The sequence below is a fragment of the Pelodiscus sinensis genome, chromosome 16 (assembly GCF_052426305.1).
Source record: "Pelodiscus sinensis isolate ZL-2025 chromosome 16, ASM5242630v1, whole genome shotgun sequence".
Lineage (NCBI taxonomy): Eukaryota > Metazoa > Chordata > Testudines > Trionychidae > Pelodiscus > Pelodiscus sinensis.
Window position 1 is genome coordinate 5369322 of NC_143067.1, and position 18633 is coordinate 5387954.

The window sequence follows — 18633 nt, forward strand, 5'->3', positions numbered from 1 at the left end:
GCCAAAGTCTAAGACTAGGAACTAAACACCCAGAAGTGAGATGATAGCTACCGAGCCAGATGAATACTACCTAAAACAAATAGCTTTCAATACCACTTGCCTTTGGCCTCTTCCAGTCAACTCGAGGATGTTCTCTGGCATCACTGTTCTTCCACTGTTGCATGATCCTTGCTGGAACGGTGTCTGTGTAATTCACCAATTGGAAGCCGGTCACATTTGCTCCACTCTCCTTGAATTTTGCCAGGTCAATGTCCATGAACCCCTAATGGAGGAGAGAAACAAAAGGAGAAATGACCCGGCCCTGGGGAAAATGGTTTATTTATAAATAATGGGATGTCCTGTCTCTGGGTGCCTAGTTCTGGGATCTCAAGGAACTTCTGTATCCACTAGAGTGGTAACAAATGGAGCCATCCTACTTTCTCTCAAAAGTTCTGAATTCAAACCTAAGTTTCACCTTGAGTTAAACTGAATGAGTTCCCATTGTACACGGCCAACAGAGGGTGCTGTGTACAATGACATGAATTTCAAAGCAATGACATTCATAGGCATAGTAACAAGACCACATTTTCATTAGAGGAGGTTGAATAATGGAAAAAATTACTCCCAAGTAGTGATTCAATGAATGTGTCAAAATTTGCAGTGGGTACTGGTTGCAACAAATTATTCAGCCAGCTATAACTTTTATGCAGTCAAATATCAATGGAGGGATAATTCACTTTTAAATTATGGTCTTTAAAAGAACAGAACATGATGGAACAATAATTTTTCAGTAAAATAAGAGCTAAATAATCCCATTTACACCATCAAAGGAACAGATCGGTGAAAAAGATGCTGTCAGGTTGATATTTTTGTAATTTTTATTAAAAGGAAACAGCTAGCTACATTTTTTTTACTCTTCAAAAGTTTTAACTGAAGCCTGTTTTTACTGTTTTTTCCCCACATCCTTCACACAAATATACATGTGACTGCCCATACAAATAAACACACCACTGCTGTCGAGTTGCTCACAAGAGGTGCATTGCCAACACTCATTTTAATTTATTTTTAAAGAAAACCCCTAAATCATTCTCTAGGAAATAAAAGCAAATCAAGAAGCAGACGGACTTTGTAGGCAGATATAGAGGGCAAGAGAACAGGTCACATTTGGGGCTTTCGAACTTTGTCTGTATACCCTTTCACAATGAATACATAATGGACCAGACTTGAACTTTCCCCGTGCTAACGTGTAGCGGTCAGGCAGAACTGCGGTACTTGTGCTCCCTGGATGCAAGCCTCAGAGGTGAGATAGCTGAAAGCCCCCCCAAACACCACTAGCCATTCTGCAAGGAGCATAGCTAGGTTGGGCGGGGCGGTGCTAGTAACAGGACAAAATGGAGGCATGGGAGCTGCTGTTCACCACATGCCCCTCCCCACAATGTATTCTCCTCAGGCACCTCAGCATCTGCCACGGACACTGGGATTCTCTTCCCCAACTCTTGACACTCCTCGGGTTGCTCCGATCTCCAAAGCCAAAATACAGCCCCTCTCCCCCGACACTGGCTCACCAAAACCTGGAGCATAGGTGGTTAAAAAATGTTACTGTGTCTGACAGCCTGATCCAAAATGCTCATCAGCTACTACAGGCTTTGGATTGGGCCTTTAAATAGAAACAATTAAAGGAGCAGCGTGGTTGCAAGAACCGGAGATGAGCGGTTCTCTGGCTCAGGAGAGTCGTAAATGGTTTAACAGGGACTTTAAAGACTCCTCTTCCAGTTTTGTGTCCAGCAATTTAGTATCCATCTGCGTGCTTGTTTGCGTTAGAGGTACACATTCTGTATAGATGGGGTTTTTTTTTTTGCTCTTTAGTGCAGCAGGGCTAGGTAAAAAAGAAGTTATTTTGTGAGACATAATTCCCTCAGAAGGTTAGGTTAGTACATTTCAATCCCCTTCGTCATCCCCAGCGTTGAGGTCTCAGAAACCCAGGGCTGTGACTAATGCATGGGGAATGCAGCTGAACGCTGTCTGACATCTTAATGCCTGTCAGACCAAGTGACACACAGAGCTCCCAGGGTTCAGAAAAAGTGTTTTAGTAGATCACCGGCTGGTTATCCATGGCTGGAGCCAAATTACACTGGCATTTGGCTTCTGGGATGAACTCAGGGAAATATAATCCATCAAAGGAAATCATTGCCTCAAAGCAGGTCATAGCTGGGTATCACCAGTTTCTCTTCAGGAAGACCATCAGAGCATGGAGGAAAGAGCAAGGTTGGAGCCAGGCACCAACAGGAAGACACTACTGGTGTCCGATAAACATCTCCAAAACCAGGCATAAAGAGGGGAGGACATGTAATGGCTTTGGAAACAGCAGCTAGATAAGAGTGGCTGAAAATACTGTCCTGTATTGTTTTTATAGATCAGAACACCCCAAAAAGCAATGCTAAGCCAGAACTAAATATGATTCAATGGAATTCATCCGGCAGAGCAGGGACCCTCTGCAGAATCAGAGGTCAGACTGAAAACTTGAAAAAAAATATTGTCTTTAAAATCTGTTTAGCTTTCTACCCGGCATCATTTCTGGGATAGGCCAGGGAGTGTGGACAGTTCCAGAGAACATAGGGCCACAAAGAACCATTGGAGCATCTAGGTTGACCTTCTAGGTAGCATGGGCCATTGAATTTGACCCAGTAACCCCTGTATGTGTCCAAGCCCCTTAGCATCCACACTGCATTGTACACCTGGGTTGACCCTTGCTAGACCTGGGTTTCAGACCCATACTAAAGTGTCCATTCTGTACTATGCGGCATTTTTCACTTGCGTCTGAAGTTTGACCTCCGTTCACACTGCAAAATGACAGGCTTGGATCCAAATTGCAGCAAGACTGGGGCTCTGACCTCAGCAGGATCCTGGGACCCACATCCTGAGAGCTTGCTGACCCAAGTCAGATTGATTTGTAGGCAGAAGGAAGGGGGATCAGGCTCAAATATACGTCAACGTCGGGTCACGGAGTGCGGTGTACACCCACCATAAGTGACTTTTCCAAGGCCCTGTGGAGCTAGAGGTTGAACCCAGATCTCCTGAGAGCCCATTGAGTGGTTTGGCCAGAAGACCTTCCTTCCTCTCCGGAGCATGCTTTTTGCTTGAGCGAAACGATACCAAGCAAAACACTCCTTTCCAAATGACTCAGAGAGTCAGAGAGGCTGACTGAATTTAAGTAGCACCTGTCATTGCAAGGTGCTGAGAAGTCACTCCGAAGGGAACAAGATGTTGGGTGTTTCAAAACAAGGTATACTTGGTGTCTCCTCTTATCTTTAGGCCTGACTACTTGGGAGAAGCCTCTCTTGCCATTCCTGTCATGGTGCATTAGAATTAGCCCCTTCATTAAAGGAGCCAATCTGCCTGAGCCCCTTTCCAAGATGTCTTCCAATGGGCCTTCTTTTCCTCCACAGGATCACTTATGTCTCAGCTCTGATGACGACAGCAAACTTTACCTGTCCTCGTTGTGACAGAAAGGTGCACAAAAGAGACAGAGCGAGGAGGAGACTGACTGGAAGAAGGTGAGGAAAAGAGGCACAGCTATCATCACATAGGATACGTCTAGACTACAGGCTTTTGTTGACAGAGCCTTTGCCGATAGATACTGTCGACAAAGCTTCTGTCGACAAACAGCGTCTAGACTACATCCAGTTCTGTCGACAAAGCAAGCTGCTTTGTCGACATGAGAGTGTAGACGCAAAGGATAGTGTAGATGCAATAACGCCTTCTGTCGTCAGAACTCTGTCGACAAAAGGCATTATTCCTTGTAGAATGAGGTTTACCACCGTCAACAAAACTGCCGAGTTCTGTCAACGTTATGTCGCCAGAACTCAGCGGCAGTGTAGACGCAGGTATAGTTTTGTCAACAAGGGTATGTCTAGTCTACCTCTGTCACCAGAGCCATGTAGATTAGTTTATTAGACATACCCAAATGAAGCGGCGATTTAAATAATGGCCGCTTCATTTAAATTAAAATGGCTGCCGTGCTGAGCCAATCAGCTGTTTGTCGGCTCAGCGCTCTAGTCCGGACGCTCCACGGTCACCATCAAAGGCATTTGTTGACCGCCCCGGTAAACCTAATCCCACGAGGCATAACGGGGCGATCGACAAATGCCTTTGATGTCGACCGCAGAGAATCCAGACTAGAACGCTGAGCTGATAAACAGCTGATCGGCTCAGCACGGCAGCCATTTTAATTTAAATGAAGTGGTGATTATTTAAATCTCCGCTTCATTTGGGTGTGTCTAGTAAACTAATCTACATGGCTCTGGCAACAGAGCCATGTAGTCTACACATACCCTAAAAGTCCACTTTTGTCGACAAAACTCTGTCATCTTGACACACCCATAGAAACAACAATCCCCCTATGTCCTGTCTGTTTTGTGTTGGCCCCCTGCTGTAAAGCAGGCTTTAATGTGGTTGGGATTTGTCCCTCTTGAGGATTTCCTCAAAAAGTAGCATGCAGGAGCTGTAATGGCTCCCGTACCACCTCCCTCCCAGTTTCCTGCTTTGAAAAGAGACAGAGGCATGGCTGGGGAATTCCTGCCCTTCCACGATCCCTGATGGGTGGGATGACCTCTCGGAACCATAGGCAATTGACATAATATAGAGCAATCTTTAGGCTGCTCTAGATGGTAGCAACAGACTCGCCTGCCATGCACATATTTCCACTAATCCCATCCTGAGCTCTGCTGGCTGCAGGAAGGCCTGAGTCTAGCAACAGAGGTGGCGGAGCATTTTGTATGAGGAGGAAACTGGAGTATAAGTGCAAATGAAAATTGCTGATGGGAGACATCAAACGAGACCTTTCCTTATATTACTGCAAAGAATGTAGATTTTGTTCTAGTCCTGACCAAAGTAATCAATAACCTCTGGATCTATTCTACCCTCAAAGCACGCTAAATCTGATGGGAACCACACTGCAAAAACACAATCACTGGAAACAATTAATGTATGTGGACATATTAATGGCAATTTGAATCACTCATGAGGGTGACGTGTGCCCGAAAGCTTTGATTGGCATGTGATTGGTCAGCTTGCTCCTCATGAGGGAATTATGCAGAGTATCTTAAAGGAGCGTGCATAAAATCTCCATTATATTCCCCTCTGCATGTGTTAGGTGGTGTATATCCAGTAACATAAAAGTTATGTTAGAAGGGATGTGCAAAGTCTATGGGCACCTCATTGATAAATAAACTGTCTCTTTCATCTGTAAAGCAAAGCTGCCTTGTAAGTTCAGCTGCACAGACCTCTCGGGGAGAGGAACATCTAACTGATAATTTTAGAAACCTAAAGATAGCCCCAAATACTGCTTTCCAATATAATCACAGAGTGTTCACAAAGTATGTTGTCTTGGATACTTTATCAGGACTGGAAGCAGGTGCTGTAAATACCCCATGGGAAATCTGCCAGGAACTTGGATTTTCAACCAGTTACTGGCGCAGGTCTGGTTAGCGGGGGAACCGGCATCTCCAGCCAGGAAACATTTGGGAGAAAAGGTAAGGTTACATTCAAATGGCAGCTTTCATAAGCTGCTAAGCGGTTTGGAATCTTTGAATTTGAGCTCCATGTGAGATGGATTAGTGGGGAAGTCAAAGGTGTATGATGAATGCTGTTTATCACGTTCTATATCGGGTCTTATACCATGCTTACCACCGTATGCATGTCTGCTGACAGAGGATGCCGGGGGGCAGAAATTAAACAGTTGTCCCAAGGCCTGGTGATTCAAAGGGGTCTGGAACTCCTGACCACTGGTGCTGGCACTGCAGTAGCAGTGGACGGCACCTCGGGTCCTTTAAATTGCTGCCAGAGCACCACACTGCTCCGTGCATCCCTGATGGCTCGGGGACGGGGGGCTGCACTGTGCTCCAAGAGCTGGGGAGGAATGACTGCCCAGCTCCATCCTTTTTGCCCAAGGCCCGTTTGCCCAAAGCTCCACCCCTTCTGCCTAAAGTCCCCGCCCCTTCCAGGAATGCAGAGCCGTATCCACCCACCTTTCCCAGGGGCCTGTGGAAGCTGTTGGTTCCCTTGAGCTCTTGAACGTTATTGCATGGACGTCATCACCCTACCACAACCACCCCTGTAGCTGTATGGCGAACGCTGTCTATCACACACCCTCGTGGGGAGCCACTCTCAGCCTGTCGAGAACAGTTTTCTAATGCTGTACTGATCTGCGCTGAGGCAGCACCGCAGGAAAACGTCTTACCTCGGCTAAGCTCGAGAAACTGACTTGTTTTTCACCTTCACTGCCATCCCCCGGACTCTCCCAGGCACTTCCACGTCCTGGCATTTTCTAACGAAAGAATCTGGGTTGATGCTCACAAAAGGAAGAACACTTTAGGTGGCATGTGTCCTTACTGCCTTTACCTTTGAGACAGGTCACACGAGTGTCACTTATATTTAGCCTCAAAAGAGCCTCCTCTGCCTGACAGAGTCCTGATGTTCTGCCACTACTGTCAGTGGCCAAGCTAAATCTCTTGCATCAGGCCTGCCGAAACATGAATCCAAGGTTACGTAAAATGCTAGCAATGTCAAAAGAAATGAAACTCATGGGTTTCTAAGCTTGCTTCTCCGAGGGCTTGTCCTTACATAGCTCGAGATTGACGCTCTGGAGATTGATCTCCCAGGGTTTGATTTAGTGGGTCTAGTAAAGACCTGCTAAATTGACTACCATTGGCTCCAATACCCCACCGGGTCGCGAGGAGTAAGGGTAGTTGATGAGTGAGTTTCTCTCATCGATCTCCCTCAGTGGGGACATCGTGGCAATTTGACCTAAAGTATGTCGACTCTGGCTTTGCTATTCTCATAGCTGGAGTTGCGTATCTTAGTTCAACTTTCTCCCCTAGCACAGACCTGGCCTGACGCTATTGGCTGTGCTCCTCCCTCTGTCTTGATAGGTTAATGCTTTTAAAGGAGAAGACGAGTACTTAAAAAATAAGGCCGCAAACACAAACAGTTCACCTATTTGCCAACCCGTCTTGATCTCTAAAGAGAAGAAAACACAAAGTTCTTTGTGGTGACAAACCTGACCCAACACTGGGACAGTTCCTTGGCTGCTGGAAGCCAGTTAGTGCAATTCTAGGCCCTAGAACTCACTACCTAGTTGTAGTTTGTGAACCCCAAAAGGCAATTTTCTCAAGTGGAAAACAGCCAGGGGGTTTTCTGGAGGGGAAAAAAATAAATGTTTGCAGTAAAAATACCAATTTCCCCGCCCCAATGCTTGTAAAATTAAATTCAGTATTTCTGGTGCAGCTTCATTGACTGCTAGAGCTGGGTAGACTACTACCGAGTCATCAAAGTGAGCTCTTTCCCCTGTTCATCAGAGATTTGTGCTTAAAAGTGAGTTGATGGATGGATGGCTCAAAACAGGTACAGGTTGAACCTCTCTCGTCCAGAACTCTCTCTAATCCAGCAACATTCATGGGTGAGAGTGGCTGGGAGCAGAGCCGGTCTGGTCGGCAGCAGCCTGCAGGGCCAGTGACCTAGGGGCAGGGAATGCTGGGAGCAGCTACCACCCCACATGTGGGGCTGGGGAAATGCGCATGGGGCTGGAGGCAGACAATTCAGGCAAGTGAGCCACAAGAGGGCAGGCCTCTGGGTTTTCCTGGAGCAGCAGCCAGGAGGGGAGCTCCAGGACAGCCCGTTCTCCTAACCTCCCCTGGTCTGACAAATTTCCTTGTTCGGATCCACTGTAGTGCCAAGGGGCCAGACCAGCGAGGTTCAACCTGTGTCATTTACACTATATAAGAACATACAAATGGCTATACTGGATCAGACCAATGGTCCATCTAGCCCAGTATCCTGTCTTCCAACAGTGGCCAATGCCAGGTGCCCCCAGAGGGAACAAACTGAACAGGGAATTATCAAATGATCTATCCCATCACCCGTTCTGGCAAATCTAGGCTAAGGATGCTTCCGAGCATTGTTGCGCATCTCTGCTCATCCTGGCTAATAGCCATCGATGGACCTACCTTTCACGAACTTATCTAGTTCTGGTTTTAACACTGTTATAATCCTGGCATTCATAATGTCATCTGGCAAAGAGCTCTGCAGATTGACTGCGCTGTGGGAGGAAAAACTTCATTCCGTTTGTTTTAAACCTGCTGCCTATTGATTTCATTTGGCGCGCCCTAGTTCTTGTGTTAGGAGAAGGAGTAAGTAGAACTTCCTGATTTACTTTTTCTACCTCAATCATGATTTTATAGAGCTCTGTCCTATCTTCCTTTAGTCATCTCTTTTCCAAGCTGAAAAGTCCAAGTCTTATTAATCTCTCTTCATATGGCAGCTATTCCATCCCTCTAATCATGTTTGTACCTTTCCCAGTTTTGGGGTGACCAGATCTGCATGCAGTATTAAAGATTAAAGATGTGGGCATGGATTTATGCAAAGGCAAGATGGTATTTTCTGTCTTATTCTCTAACCTTTCCCTAATGCTTTCAAACTCATCAGCTTTAAGTATTTGGTATTCCCTGTGCTAAATCTGAGCTGCTTTGATTGGCTACTTAGGTCACCTGGCATGTTTCAGCTCCTTGACTGGATGAGTCTGAGTATTATAATCAAGCTTCGGGGGCAGATAATGGGAAGTAAGAATCTAAAACTCACTTCCCACAAATATTTTCCATCATCTGCACAAAAGGGAATGGTTTCCCATGAGCGCTCCTGCTAGTCAGCAGAGATGCCAGAAGGGCACAGAGACAGGCTACTTCAAAAGGCACAGGCACGGCACATTCATTACATAATTAATTAATCAATTAGACTTAATGTCAGTAAATCGCTATTTGGCTTCTTAGTTCTACTTGGGGGACTTGTCTTCTCTTTGGCCATGGTAGCTGACCCCTGAAACTCAGACGTCAGAGGTGAGCGAAGCGGGAAATATGTTTGTTTTGACTATAAAAGCCTCTGACACTTTTAGCTCTTCTAATTTATTCTCTTACAACCAAATCCTTCAAACTGTGCCACATCTTAATAAATGGGCTGAGCAGAGAGCATCTGTGCGCCAGCGTCTTCCCCTTAGGATGGTCCATTAACACTGTTGCCTTTCAGGGTACGTCTACACTACTGAGTTTTTCCGGGAAACTAGAGGTCAGGGCTCGACAAAACATTGAATCTACTCGCCCGTGGCGAGTAGATTTCAGCTGGGCGCCCCGTTTTTTTGCAGCGCGTGCATGCGCAATACGGGTCTTATGCATGTGCAGTGCGGGGCTGGCGAGCGGCTTTTGCCATCGTTTGTCAAGACCTGCTAGTGGTATCCCGGAAAAACTCCAATGTGTCCAGGGAACGCATCTGTTCTTCCGAATTTTTTTTCGAAAGAGCAAATGCGCTCTTTTGGAAGCCCTGTAAACCTTGTTTCACGAGGAAGAAGAGCTCTTCCTGAAAGAGGAGGTTTTTCCGAAGTGTAGACGGGCCAAATTTTGGAAAAGCCTCTTCCGAGAAAAGAATCAGAAAAAGGTACGCAAATTGCAGAGCGCAATTTGCGTACCTTTTTCCGAAAAACAAGCATAGTGTAGACATAGCCTCAGAGTCTGCAGCATGCCAGCCGGCTGTGGTTCACCAGGATTAGCCCCTGGTGGGCGTCTGTTTACCTCAGCATTTGCTGGTAAGCCGCTTACAGCACCCAGGGGCTGCCGTTCCCCTTACCCAGCCAACAAGAGCGGTGGATGCTTGGGTAAACAAAGCATCTGGCAGCCTACCACGGGCTAATCCCGGTGAACCACATCCTGGCTGCAGGTTCCCCACCCCTGCTCTGTAGCTCTTCTGCGGGTACTTTTCCGGTCAGGAAATTCTGCCTGCTGTTCCCCATTGCCACGGATACACGGATGCTCTCTCGTTCACAAGGGGGAGTTCCAGGAAGCTTATTTTGGCTTTTGCCCTAAGGGCTACTCTTTGCCTGAAGGAGTTTTGCTGCTAAATGGGCACATTCTATTTGTTCTCTTTTACAGACGCTCGACCCTCTGTGATACTTTTGTAACAATCCCTATTTTCATGTTATTTTCTCTTTTTTTTTCATGAGTTAGGGTCCTATTCTCCTGGGTTTAGAACTATAGGAACATTTGGAAAAACTGGTTTTGAAATGAAGTTGTTTGTGCGAGATGTCTGGCACATAACAAGGTGATTCCATTGCTTCTCCTCCCCAGCTTAATCCCCTAACGCAGTGTTTTATTTGGCCACGGAACCCTTTGAAACTCAAAATAATTGTGCAGAACCCCTAATAACAGTCTTATATATGGAGCTGAGGAAGTAGACCACCAATAAGTAAGGATAATAATAAACAAATGCGAAACAAGGTCATGAGTTCAACATTTAGTTTAACTGCACATAGATTAATCTATCATAGTCCATTTATATTTGTCACGGTTAAATTTTTAAAAACAAGAAATCACGCGACTATAGGGAAGTAAAGTATTTGCGAGAGCGCCACCTGCACACTCCCATACAAGCAACTGGTTTGACAGGGGAAGCTTCGACTTTGTCCGATGCCGCGCTAGTATATTCCTATTCAGTCACCCACGTGATCCACGCTCCCTGAGAGTGAGTATGGGGAGTTACGGTGGTATATAACAGGCCAGCGTGCCATTGATTGACTGCATTATCTTGGCAAACACAAATGAAAATTGTTGTCATCAAATTCAGAAATGCTTTAATTATTATTTTTTTAAAACCATAAAATGTTATTGTCATGGAATTTTCTCGCTGAACCCCTATTTTCACTTCGTGGAACCCCGGGGTTCTGCGGAACACCGTTTGGGAAACACTGCACTAAAGCACCAAACTTTTCCTGTCACCCCACCTTACCGGTAATAGAATCTGTCAGTGCCCCCTCCACTACTGCTCAGGGGAGCGTGGTCTGAAGGAAGAGCTGAGGGCAGAACTGGACCTAGTGGGGGCCTGGGGACAGAAAGGGAATGAGGGCAGAGCCAGGCTGGGACAGAGCAGGGGGAAGAGTGGAGCTACGGCTGGATGGTGCTTCCTCCCCACTCCCTGAGGCTATGTCTAGACTGCAAGCCTCTTTCGAAAGAGAGCGTCTAGACTGCATGGAGAAATTTCGAAAAAGCGGCTTGCTTTTTCGAAAGAAAGCACCCAGTGAGTCTGGATGCTCTCTTTCGAAGACGCCCTATTTACATTGAAGAAAGCCTTCTTTCGAAAGAGGAACATTCGAAAGAAGGCGTTCTTCCTCGTAAATTGAGGTTTACCGCCATCAAAAGAAAAGCCGCGTTCTTTCAAATTAATTTCGAAAGAACGCGGCTTGAGTCTGGACGCAGGGGAAGTTTTTTCGGAAAAAGGCTACTTTTCCCGAAAAACCCCCTGAGTCTGGACACAGCCTGAGGGGCACAGACCGATTCCATCCCATTCCATGGAACCTGGCCTGGTTCCCGGTGCCAGGCCCACCCGGAACATTCCTCCACACCACTGCGGGGGAGTCCATTTGGAGACCACCGCCCTAAATGAAGGCAGCTGACTAGCAAAGCTTTTGCTTCCCACCCTTCAGCCTGAGGAGCCAGGCCTGCCCGTTATGCCTGACACGTCCACCCCCGGCTGACACACGCCTCAGCAGCTTAGTGCAGCTGCAGAAAGGCTTGCGAACAATGCCTGGGAAGCCTGTTTTCTCGGCATACGTTATTGATGGTCCGTGCTGGCGGAGTCGGAAGCCTGCTCGTAGCAGCTCCAGTCCCGCTGCCCTTCTGCACCGCTGAAGAAAACAAACGACGGAGAGTTAAAGAGTCTGCCGGCGCGGGGGTGGGGAGTGGGGGTGGGGGTGTAAGCTCAGCAACGAGCAGCAACTGGGAGCTTTATCTGTCTTAGGCACTTTTATGATCCCTGTCAAAGGTGGCTGGTCCCTGTGGCAGCAATAGGTCTGGTGCCACTATGCTGGAGCAAGTGTTCTCAGCTGGGCCAATACAAGGGGCGGAGACCGTGGAAGAGAGGTGGAAGGGGCCAGGACTGGCTGGAAGATGACTAAAGGAGAGGCCGGAGCAGGGTTGCCACAGTTCCCTGGGGGAGCCTGAGGAGTCAGGGGTGAGCTGAGGCCCTGGTTTGCTCATTTGTGAAGTTAGACAATAAAACTGCTTTAGAGAGGCTGTGGGTCTGGCAGTGAGTCATTAGACAGCCGGCAAGAATCCCTACTGTACCACAACCCCCATTACTGCAGCTGAGAGCAGCTAATATATTTATTCCCCGCTACGGTGAGGAAGGGGAGTACTGGCATGATTCTGTTTCCTGTTCTGCCACAGGACAAGTCATGCCATAGCTCTGGGCCTCAGTTTCCCCACCTGGAGAATGCAACTGACCTTGCTTGGAGAGCACTTGGCTATCTACCCATGCAAAGCACTAGGTCAGAGCTAGCTGTTGTTTCTATCACAATCCCCATTGAGGGTGATCAGATGTCCTGATTTTACAGGGACAATCCCAATTTTCAGGGGCTCTGTCTTACATTGGCACCTATTACCCCCTCTCCCAAATTTTTCACACTTGCTCTTTGGTCACCCTACCCCCTTTGGGCCACATACACACTTTAAGAGTCCACAAGTCGCCTGAACAACTTCATTTCAGGTAAGCTCCTTTGTACATGTATCTGGGACTGGGATGTAACCAACTGAAAATAATAATTAATAATAATAAATCAAATATTGAAAAAGCTGCAGTTAGTTGCCTCTCTAAGACTTGCATCCTCCCTCCAGTGGAACATTAACATTTTAACTCTAATTATATTGTCTCCATAGAGCGCAGGGTTAGTACCAGGCCAGAATGGGATAATTATGTGACCATTTTTGTCTTGTAAATTATAGTGTTATTGTGGGACTTTAAAAAAGGGGCTTAATTGGTAGTGTAAAGTTTAATTATCAAGTGCCTTTTCACAGAAGAAGCTGTAAGAGAGCAAAAACTACTGTCAACACCACATGCTTGCTTGGCTGAGCCCAAAACTTCTTGTTGCCTTCAGAGAGGATGGGATGCGGCCTGCAATTTGGAAATGTCGGGGGCCTGGGGAAAGTACAGAACAACCTCATAGATCAATAGGCTACCTTCAGGGATGGGCCTTTAACTCCAGGTTTTCCTTCAACACTCGTAGGAGTATAAGCAGCAGAGCAGAGATAATTCTCTCCTGATGATGCTTCCTCCTGGGAAGGAGGCTGTGGAAGAATTCCACTGCGATTTCAATCATTTCCACCCCACCATCAACATGAGCCTGGACCAGTCTACACAAGAGATCCGCTTCCTGGACACTACGGTGCAAATAAGTAATGGTCACATAAAGACCACCCTATACCAAAAACCTACTGACGGCTATGCCTATCTTCATGCCTCCAGCTTCCATCCCGGACACACCACACGATCCATTGTCTACAGCCAAGCACTAAGGTACAACTGCATTTGCTCCAATGCCTCAGACAGAGACAAACACCTACGAGATCTTCACCAAGCATTCTTGAAACTACAACAACAGGGGCCCAGAAGGCTCCTGGGATTGTGAACAGGATCCAGAACACTTCACTTCTGGGGCCCAAATTCAAATACAGTCCAGGTAGGTGGAGAATGCACATCACTTTCCCCGGCAGAGAGCCACTCATAGGACTAGGCGATCAGAATCCAGAAACCACGTATCCAGGACACAAAACATACCACTGCAGAATTGGCATTAATTACCACTCTTGTTGGGAGTTTGGCAAAGAGGCCAAAAAATGATGAGTCTGAAGACAAAAACCACCTTCTCACCCCCAGAGATAGTTTCCCAACATCACAACTGATATACAGCTGGAGGGACTCATGTGTTTTTGGTACCCATGTGGTGATGAAAAACAGGTCTTCTGTCTCCCTGCGTACGTCTACACTAGCCCCCTAGTTCAAACTAGGGAGGCTAATGAAGGCGACCGAAATTGCTAATGAAGCGTGGGATTTAAATATCCTGCGCTTGATTAGCATATTCCCGGCTGGTCGCCATTTTGGAAACTGACTAGCCCATTCCATGAGGAAACTGACTAACCTCATTCCATGAGGTTTAACAGTTAATTCGAACTAAGGGGTTTATCTCGGAATTCCGCTTTTCTGCCGCCTGTAGACGCGGGCAGTTACTTTGGACTAGTCAGTTTCCAAAATGGTGACCGGCTGGAAATATACTAATCAAATGTGGGACATTTAAATCCCACGCTTCATTAGCAATTTCGGTCGCCCTCATTAGCCTCCCTAGTTCGAACTAGGGGGCTACTGCAGATGTATCCCCTGACTGTTAAGCTAGTTTCACAGGCACAACGTTCACTAACCACGAGAAAACGCCAACTAGAAAACCAGTGAAAAAGGCAATAAGAAACTCAACTCACCAAATTTGCGAGAATGTAGTGGTATCCGATCCCATTTTTTTCAAGCTTGATAATCTGAAATGTCAGAAATGTTTCATTTAGAACACAGTTTACGCTAACAAATAAGAGACCGTGGTTGAGCCGATCACTCCCCCTCCCTCCCCCCGGAATGTACCCACTCCGCCACTTCCCAGTTACAAGGCAGTTTGTGTAAGACCGGAGTCACAGGAAAAGCTACAAAAAGACCTAAGTGGTCTTAAAGTGCTGTCAGATCAGCCCATGAAAGCGTGAAACAAAACATGTTCATCCACCACATACCACACACGCCGGGAGAGCAAAGTATCTGAGTCTAGATGCATCATGTGGATTTAGGAGGTGAAACATGGTTAGCATCATCTACAGGCACATAGGGGACCTTAGGGAAACTATGGCTCTACAAATGCCAGAGAAACACCAGAGTTGCTCTCAAAATATTCGTATCTTTGCAGAGTTCAAGCCACCCATGTGCTGCCTGATTCAGAGCACACCAAATATAGAGCACCTACGACTTAAGTACTGTGCACCCGATCCGCTAGGTCTCTGGGGCAGCTTTTGGCTGCTTCCCCAGTGCAAAGCTGCCTCGAACCAAGCAATCTGTCAATGAAAGATTCCTTCAGCATGTATGTACATGGCAGCACTATGTAAGACACATGCAGCTCCTTGCGGCCTCTGATCCCTGATTCTTAAGGTGGCTGGGTTCAGTCGGTTTGGATATTTCTTAAGCAATGTGATTGTTTAAAGGCCCTTACAGTTTTGTGGATTCTTTGTCAGTGGAAATGTTTGTTGCCTTTTTTGCTAGCAAACGGGCCCTGCTTACTGGCTGATTTTTAGCTGCTCTCTCTCTCTCTCTCTCTCTTTCTCTCAAAATTTTTGCTTGATCTGTGGATTCCCATGAGTGGCATTCAATTCTTATCATACATCTAAAGCAAGACCATATCCAGAAAAAGGCCAGGGAGTAAATAACAAAGGCCCCACGCAAGAGTTGAGGGAAAGCAAGTCCTGTTTGGACCGGGCATTTTAGGAGGCCAAACAACATCTTGTTTCCATGGGGTGGAGAACTGACACTGATTTACCAGCAGAACTATCACTGCTCAGGTGTCATCTGCCAGACTGCCAAACAAAACCAGCTTACGATCCCTGCCATTATAATTATCATCAAATGGATTCGTAATTACTGGACACTTGTTCCTGTGCAACTGTGTCATTTGCCTTTGCTTTTCATAGCAGAAGTGCTCTTGTATAACATTAAAACTCGCCTGGCTCCCTATGCTAATATCCCTGCCTCAATTAGCACTGCTGGAGAATACATTTGTTAACACTTTTTGATACAAAAAAGTTAGCCTCCATCACCTTTCATGCGGCACAGTTCTCCTGTGGGAGATCATTAAATATGACTGAAAGCAGATGCATCTGATCTGCGCCAGGTCGGAGGAATCCCTCAGAGAAAGCCAATTTCTTCTGTCCTCAGAGTCATAGGATTTATAATTCAGGGGCTAGATTTGGGGAACAAAATAAAACTCTCTGCCCCCTTGCACTTAGTCAATTGAAACACACCTGTGCAGTGCATCGCCCTCTTCCACAGACGTACCTACAAACTGTCAGAGGAATAAGCAGTGTGTATGTGCCAGGGCTGAGACACAGCACCTCTGGGCCTGGCAATTCATAGCCCCCCCAACTCTGGGCCTGGCGGTTCAGAATCCAGCCCCTCAGGCCTGGCAGTTCAGAGCCAAGAACTTCTAGGCCTGGCAGCTCGGAGCCCGGCACCTCTGACTTGCTGCATCAGTTATGAAAGTTTAAAAAAAATTGTTTGAGCCTCAACACTCCTTTCTTCTGCTGCCCCAACGTCCCCCAGCTATTACACAAAATAGATGTTGCTGGCTCCTCGCGCTAAAACTGCCCCTATGCTATTTTATTAGGTGTCAACATCAATTAATTGGAGAGGGCGGCAGACCAGCTTTCACTAAGCTGTGAACTTACCGACTCATACGCACGAATTATGCGTCTTGCCTCCTGTGTTTTACACAGTTATTTGCTATCTTAATTTATTTTAAAGTGCTTGCTCAGCCCTAATGCTTTTAGACCGGGGACGGCAAGCTGCGGTTATAATAGCATTTATCACTTAGTCTGAACATGGAAAGAGCCAGCGTCGGGCTGCATGCTGATGGCTCGCTTGGGCCATCCAGGTTCCATTTCCCACATCTTAATGGGCAGAGTTTGACATCTGCGAGAGAGAAATTCTCTCTGAGAGCCATACAGCGGCAAGGAGATGTTTTCAGTTACTCATTTTAATCAGCATCAGGGAAGAAATGACATAGCGCTTTGACGGAATGCAAACACTTATTTATCCCATTAAGACCACACAGTATGGCCCAGTGGAGATCTTTCCACCAGCCAGCAGGGCTGGCTCATAAAAGCTGGTTACCTCAGCGTAGATAAATCATGCCCTGCCACAGACATGGGTGAGAGAAAAATCACGTTGGTTTCTCACATGCCTTTAACTCTTGAGTGGAGATTTGTTTTGAAACTGAGCTCTTAGGAACTCAGCCGCAGGGACGCGAAAGTCAGTAGCAACGGTGTGTGCTGTGTTTGTGAGAAAGAGAGCAAGTGTGTGTGTGGGGAGGGAGGGAGGGAGGGAGAGGGGAGGAAGAGACTGATGGCTGAGGGCAGAGTTTAGGTTTCTAGTCAAGAAGGACCAAACATTCACAGCCACCAAATAAGAGCAATAGGATGGCGGTGATGGTGAGGCCGAAGCAGATGTCTGAACACCTCACACAGACAAAGGGAATGAGACAGAGTAAGAAAGTGCAGCTTCTGTAACTAGGATTTGCTGGTGCCCTGAGTGAAAAGAGTAGCTGCTGGCCTGCAGAAACCTGGGTTCAAGGCAGAGCCGAAGTTTTCCCTGGCTCCCATGTACGTGTGCATGTCATAGAACAGCTGCTCAGCAAGCAGGCCCTGCTTAGCCTGAAATAGCAGGGTATCTGTGGTCATGTTGGAAATGTATTCACAGAGCTCTCTATGGGCTCCGGATTAGAATAGCCAGAGATGCTGCTGATAAAGCTGGAATTGAGTGACAGACGCCTGTCCACCGCCCACCCTATTATGACAGGGCCTGGCTGATTTTCATGAGCACAAAGACCCGATGCTGTGAGGTTGGTCTGTTCCATTGGGTCATATTTCCCAGAGCGCAGCTCCCCGCGAGTCACCAAAGCTGCGTCTCCCTAAGTATCGAGTGTCATTTCTTTTTGGAAAGTCACATTTTCTATTAAAAGCAGCGCTCCCAAGCCTCCGGCCCCTGACGGCCATTTTAGTGGCAAAAAACATCATTCATGTTTCAGAGGGGCCACCGTGTCAGTCTGTTTTAGCAAAACCAGCAAGGAGTCCTGTGGCACCTTAAAGGCTATCAAATGCATTAGAGCCTTAGGGTATGTCTACACTAGCCACCCTAGATTGACCTAGGGTGGCAGTGTAGACATACCCTTAGCTTTTAGCTGGGGCCCACTTCATCAGCTGCATTAAGTGAAAACTACAGTTTTGGCAGGGATATAAACATATTCATGGCTGCGTCTAGACTGGCAAGTTTTTCCGCAAAAGCAGTTGCTTTTGCGGAAAAACTTACCAGCTGTCTACACTGGCCGCTTGAATTTCCACAAGAACACTGATGATCTCATGTAAGATTGTCAGTGTTCTTGCGGAAATACTATGCTGCTCCCATTCGGGCAAAAGCCCTCTTGTGCAAATGCTTTTGCGCAAAAAAGCCCCAATTGTTTTGCGCAAAAAAGCCCCGATGGCGAAAATGGCGATCGGGGCTTTCTTGTGCAAAACCTCATCTAGATTGGCACGGACGCTTTTCTGCAAAAAGTGCTTTTGCAGAAAAACGTCCATGGCAATCTAGATGCTCTTTTCCGCAAATGCTTTTAACGGAAAAACTTTTCCATTAAAAGCATTTGCGGAAAATCATGTTAGTCTAGACGTAGCCATGCAGTAAAGGGAGTGTTACATTACTATGTGGAGGACCGGTACTAACGAGGCCAATTTAACTAGAGTGGAGGTGGCTCGCTCCCAGCAGAATACCAAAAGAGGGGAAACAAAAGACAGGACTATGCGGCACTTTAAAGACTAACAAGATGGTTTATTAGGTGATGGGCTTTCGTGGGCCAGACCCACTTCCTCAGATCAAATTGTTGAAGAAAATTGGCATGACCATATATATGCCAATGTCATGCCAATTTTCGTCCACAATTTGATCTGAGGAAGTGAGTCTGGCCCACGAAAGCCCATCACTTAATAAACCATC

At 46.7% G+C, this 18633-nt stretch overlaps 1 protein-coding gene across 2 annotated transcripts in view; it reads right to left on the minus strand.

The window, feature by feature from the left end:
• The window catches only part of GRIA1 (glutamate ionotropic receptor AMPA type subunit 1), a 219167-nt gene that overhangs the window by 77691 nt on the left and 122843 nt on the right, over positions 1-18633 (minus strand). For both annotated transcript variants that reach the window (XM_006138269.5, XM_006138270.5), the window contains exons 5-6: positions 14322-14375; positions 101-262 (exon numbers count right to left, since the gene is read on the minus strand). In XM_006138269.5, the coding sequence (XP_006138331.2) occupies positions 101-262; positions 14322-14375 (216 nt within the window). The remainder of the gene's footprint in view (positions 1-100; positions 263-14321; positions 14376-18633) is intronic.